The sequence below is a fragment of the Palaemon carinicauda genome, chromosome 14 (genome assembly GCF_036898095.1).
Source record: "Palaemon carinicauda isolate YSFRI2023 chromosome 14, ASM3689809v2, whole genome shotgun sequence".
Classification (NCBI taxonomy): domain Eukaryota; kingdom Metazoa; phylum Arthropoda; class Malacostraca; order Decapoda; family Palaemonidae; genus Palaemon; species Palaemon carinicauda.
Window position 1 is genome coordinate 131124115 of NC_090738.1, and position 6326 is coordinate 131130440.

At 34.7% G+C, this 6326-nt stretch overlaps 1 protein-coding gene across 1 annotated transcript; it reads left to right on the forward strand.

Moving 5' to 3' along the window:
* The first annotated feature begins 2446 nt into the window (after positions 1-2446).
* Positions 2447-5946, forward strand: LOC137653358 (uncharacterized). Its single transcript, XM_068386722.1, has one exon. It carries the CDS (start codon positions 2776-2778, stop codon positions 5644-5646), a length of 2871 nt encoding a protein of 956 aa, XP_068242823.1. The 5' UTR covers positions 2447-2775; the 3' UTR covers positions 5647-5946.
* The last annotated feature ends 380 nt before the right edge of the window (positions 5947-6326 follow it).

Below are 6326 nucleotides of genomic sequence, written 5' to 3' on the forward strand. Positions count from 1 at the left end.
GTCTGGATAAAATTGTAATAACGCGATAGATCGAACACTTGTGCACAAACACTTGTTCTTCCTCCCAACTGCTGCCCAACTGGGCGTCACTCATTCGATAATTCAGTGAAAGAATACAAGTGATATTGTTAAGACGTGCTTTTCAAGCTGGGGATAACTTACACACTGATATTAAGGTAGTATAATCAATTTGTGACGGCAGTTGAATGTTTACGCTGGATGGTCAAGATGTGTTTATCTATATTAGCGCTGAAATAACTTTGGAAATTATTTTCTTGTTTTTGTTTGGGAAAAAACTCTTACACGTTAAATGTGGTATGATCATACAATACTCTCTCTCTCTCTCTCTCTCTCTCTCTCTCTCTCTATATATATATATCTATATCTATATCTATATCTATATCTATATCTATATCTATATATATATATATATACATATATATATATATATATATATATATATATATGCTTGTATGTATACATATATACTGTACATCTGCACGCTTATACATATAAATTACTACAAGTATTCATTTCATTATTCATACATACAGAAAAAGACACATATATATAATATATATACATATATACAGTATATATGATAAATTTTGCACATTTAGACGCGTTTTTCATATTCAAATAAGCCATATATTTTTTATACATTAATGTCTGGATTCTCTTAATGACCTCGGGAATATATATATATATATATATATATATATATATATATATATATATATATATATATATATATAAGCATGTGGAAATGGAATGCATATTTTGTTGTGGATAACTCGAACGAAAAGCTGGATCAAACAGTCAGCGTTTTTAAGTGATTGGATAAGGATGTACGCGGTTACATACATGAAAGGGAAAAGTGGTGTGCAATTATATATATGGAAGAAAGATGATTTATAGGTAAAATGGAAGTTAGAGAGAAAGGTAGAATGAAAGAATTAAAACACTTCATCAGAATTGATTGATCACCGAATATCTTTAAATACTTTCTCAATAAGCTATTTTTTGTGCAATTGAAGAGGATCACACGTAAAATTTTGAGTCGAGCAGATTTAAAGAAGCATTATCAATGCTGAGATCCCGATGTTGAAGAACTATTGTCCTTGACCTTATTTTGTTAGGATTCAACTTTAAGGGATTCAGCAACCCTAGATTTGTTAGGGGCATAGTTTCATGCTTTTATTGGTGAAGGTAAGAGGGAAAAAATAGTTGAATTTGTAAAAGCAGACCTTGATCTTGCGAAGTTTCCAAGAAAATGTAAACAAAAGGTTGAACCTTTTCACGATATACTCCAGATACTACTACATTCAGGAGATGGAATTGATACAGTAAGCAGCATCATCCTCATATGAAACCAGCTTATTTTCTAGGCCAAACGAAATATTATGTGCATATAGTATGAAAAGTAATGGGCCAAGAACACTACCCTGAGGAACACCAGATATCAGATTCCTATACTCACTATAGTGCCCATCAATAACAACAATTTGCAATCCATTACTTAAAATTTCAATAATGATGCTAAGAAGTGACCCACCTAATCCCAACTGTTCGAGTTTGAAAATTAGCGCATTATAATTAACACGGTCAAAAGCAGCACTAAAATCAAGGCCAAACATACGAACTGACCACAATCAAGGGATTTCTGTCCTGCATTGGATTTTGTAAGAAGGGCATAACATCCTTCAAGGCCTTTACGAAAGCAAAATTGCAAACTTGAGGTAACCTTCAGCAAACCTATTTAGACGTTTTGCCAAAAGAAGTTCAAAAACTTTAGCTAATATGAAAGCTAAGTATCATAGCTTTAAGAATTTTGTTTTTTTACACATTTTTATCCTACTCGGTCAACAAACACAAGAAGAAAACATGAAAAAAAGAGTACGGAAGACTATTAACATGTATTTTTTTTTTCAATTTTTTTACACCATGTAAATGTTACCTATTTATCCAATTTTAAACAAAAACTTTTATTGCTTTTAAATCATACTTTTCATTTTATGTATTATATTAAACTGATTATATTACAATCAATGAGCTAACCGAATTTACGTTATTTACTTATCTGGTTTTCAATTAACCTTTATATAAATTTTAATCATCTAACCATCTTCCTTATACTTATTTCCATCCTTTACATTATTTCTAATAAACACCTTTTTTTTTCATTACAGAATACCTTGCTGCGTCTACATATCAGAGGATTTTCTTCTATGATTTCTCAAGACGATATTTCGTGCCTTAAAATGAGATGATGGTTAACTTCAAAGGGATTATTATACAAAAAAGGAACACGAAAAGTGACTATTAAAATAATAGGAAAAAAGTAAACGAAAATATTGAACCAATGTACTTTTCCAATCAGCCATAGCTTTTTTTAGTAACTTATTACTGGTGTTGAACTTTTTATTTAAAAAATAATGAACTACTACTTCTATTAACGTGTCTTTTCCCATTCGTATGGGGGTAAGCACAGTTGCCTTCTTTTTGAAGGACTTTGCTTTGGCTTTGGGATAGACCGAGGTCCCGTTCGGCTGCCCTGCCTGACATCGCCTAGACCCCGGTAGTGTATGTTCATGTGTTGCACCAGTCACCAGCGTCCTTCCTCCCAGCGGCGAGGAGTCTTGGCGTGGTTAGGTCAACAGTTCGAAACGTGCGAGGTGTGTGTTATGTTTTTAGAAGGCGTTGGACCATAGTTTGTTATTCGGAACACATCGCTAGTGAACGGGAATACCGAAAGACTTTTCAAACGAGGCAACCATGGCCGAAAATAATTCTAAAACCCAAAATGTTCGTAATATCCGTCAAGGAAATAAGAGGTTTAACGAGCAAATGAACCATGCTTACTGGATCGACAGAAATCAAGCACGGTACATAGACCAAGAATTACTCTATGATTCTTCCTCATGGCTGTTGGAGAGAGAAATACCAAAACATGGGGACTCTAAACAAGCGGATGATAAGGTTAATTACTGGAGACTACCTGCAGACCATCAAAATTTCCCACAGTACCCAAACGAAAATTCTAATCATTATAATGCAGCAGGATATAATATCAAAAGAACAATACGCGACAGAGAGAGTGGAATACCTCCCCGAGAGACCACTATCAGTAAACGTCTAAAAACTCGAATCATTCATCAACAGAAAGGTGTCAGCCATGGAGAAAACGCAAATAAAGAAGTACATTCCCCGCGTGCGAGTACAGAAAAAAATGAAAAACAATGTGAAATTACTCATAATTATCCAGGAAACTGTTCTAAATCCTTTGAAAATGCCAAATCCGCAATTAACATCTGTGGCTCGAATTCTCAGGAAATTCACCCGCATGGTTCTAATGAAGGTCTAGAGAGGAATCACTATTTTCACCATGCCAGGTCTAACATTAGTAACTTACACTCTACAGATACCTTGGACAAAACTACAGGAAAATTAGACCACCACGAAACAACGATTTACCCTAATTCGTCGAAACTGTTAAACAGACTTCAAGATAAAAACATAAGTAGGGGTGATCGAGAAGATTTCAGAAAAGCTGTCCCTGCTCAACGTCCTGAATATAAAGATAACTCGCTTATTCAATTTCCAGTTACCGAGCATGATAAAGTTCTCACTGGAGCAAACAATTCCTTTCCAATTCCTCATCAAAACAGGCTTGCTAGTAATACAACACACAGTGAAATTCACAATACTGTAATATCGCCAGTCGATACAGGACTAACAAAGGAATTTAATATGGGGAAAGCCGGCAAATTTTTGAATCAGCATTCACATAAAGACAAACTATCTGATGACTCGCTGGCTACTTCAACTAGTACTGGAACAAAATTACAAACAAATCATATAATTAGCCCAGCGTCTGAATCTTGGATCAAGTTGATAAGTAAAGAAACACAAATGACACATTCAGAAAAAAATAATCATACCAGTGGACCATCCAACAATCGGGTTGCTGAAAACATGATGAAACTAGATGAACTACGACAAGGATTTAGAGGAACATATACAAAAATTGACTTCTCAAAACCTGGTGACCTAGCTTCCAACAATCCTACGGAATTTAACAGAAATCTTCAATCTACAACAAATCCATTAAACGGCCACAACAAAGCAAATACAAATCCAGGTCAAAGTGACATTTGGTTACCCGAAACATCAAAAGGTAAGACACATCAAAATACACCTTGCAGAGAAAATGAACCTGGAAGTAAATTCACAGATAGAAGCATGGTGGTCGAAACAAAAATTAAAAAGTTGTTACAAAAATCTCTGCAATCTAAAATTTCTAGAAAAATATTTAAATTTGGTAATGGTACACCAAAAAGCAATACAGGAACAACCAAGGAGGGCGGAGTACTAGCTACTACATCAAGCGAGCCTACACAGAATGAAACTACAATATACAGTTCTGATAAAGTACCAAATTTCTCCAACAAATGTCCACAGAGTGAGACAAACAAATACGGTTCTCCCCAGAAATCTGCAAATAAAAAGCCTGACATGTTACAGATGCAAAGAGCCAAAAACAATATGCAAATATTGCAATCCCTGTGTAAAAACAATCCTGTTTTCCTGAAGTGTCTTAGCCGACAAGTTCTAAGAAAAAGCCAAGCTTTGCAGCAGAAAATACAACCTCGGTCTGAACTGCGACTGACCCCTCCTGAAGGAATTGGCCTTAAAACCCAGCAGTCCCTTTATAAAACAGGAGATCAAGTTACGTCTGCAAGTGTAAATAATTCTTTGCTTGAGGAACCGAACCCGAACTCTTTAATAAACCAAGAAGGAACACCAAATATGGGTCGAAAGATACTGCCCAAACCACCGGAAAATCGGGTAGTGGCTCACTATACTGGAGCTCAACAAAATGCAAATTCTACATTAAGTCAACAAACCGAAATATTTTCAAGTCAGAGGAGTATTAACTCTGTTCAGTACCAACCTCTAACAATCACTAAACATTATCAACCAACACATCCACGAACAATTAATACAGAATACCAACGAACACTATCACAAACAATTAATACAGAATATCAACCAACACAATCACAAACAATCAATACAGAATATCAACCAACACATTCACTAACAAATACTCTATATCAGCCAACAGAATTACAGACAAATACTAAAGAATATTGGCCATCGATTAAAAGTTCGGCTGCCCCACACTTAACAAAAAACACAAATGATGAACAAAGATTTAACTCCCACTACCGAGCAATGTTAAACACTACCAACCACCAAGAAATGAAAAACAGGGCCACCTATCAGTCAATGATAAAAACTACAAAACCAACAAGAAACGCTTACCAAAACCAACCTGTTGCAGACCAGGCTGAAAATAAACTTGGGACGGATTGTAAGAAGGATGAACTAACAGGAGGTATGGAAAATTCAACTACTGATAAATACGAGCAACTGAAGCACTTTGAACAGCTTCTAAAGGTGGAATATGACAAGTACATCGAAAGTAAATTGAAGGCTATTAAAACAGACATGGATAAATTAGAAAATTCGACACAAAGTGAACAAAAGGCAAAAGACACGGACGATGGTGAGTGTGACGATGTTCTGGTCATTGATTATTTCGACGTTGATTCGTTCATAAAAATGGAAACCAATGGTTAATGAAAATTTAATTATCTAATTCAGTATGCCTTACATTAACAGTTTATGAGATAAATGATAAATTTGTCATAATACAAGACTTTAGAATATTAAAACATTGATTTATTTGGAAAAAGTATGGCAACAAATGTACCAAAATCTTCGTCCAAGTGTACAAAAATTATTCCTTGCAAGATCCCATTCTGGAAGTGGTTATAAACCTCAAGGAGTTAGACTTAAAATTGTCTTTTCAAGGTTGGAGGAAAACAGAATTGATTAAAGGATGTTTTTGGTTTCTAAAGCATCGTTCTTTAAATGTGATATTTCGTACGAGAGAGAGAGAGAGAGAGAGAGAGAGAGAGAGAGAGAGAGAGAGAGAGAGAGAGAGAGAGAGAGAATGACGAATGATTCGTTAATAATACCAATTTTATATTTGAGCATCATGATTTCTTAATGTTATTACCACTAAGTTTCTAGATTTTGCAATAAATTATAAACTACTGCAATCCCTGTTTCTATATCCGCTGGGGGGGGGGGTAAATTTTACTTGTAATCGAAATTCGTGTTAACTGCTATCGACAGTCTTACTTTTCTGTACTGCAATTAGTGAGTGCGAAATCAAAATTCTCTGATATTATCAAACTATTGTAGTTTACAATAAAAAATATATATTTTTACAATTGCAAAGGAACATATTTTTC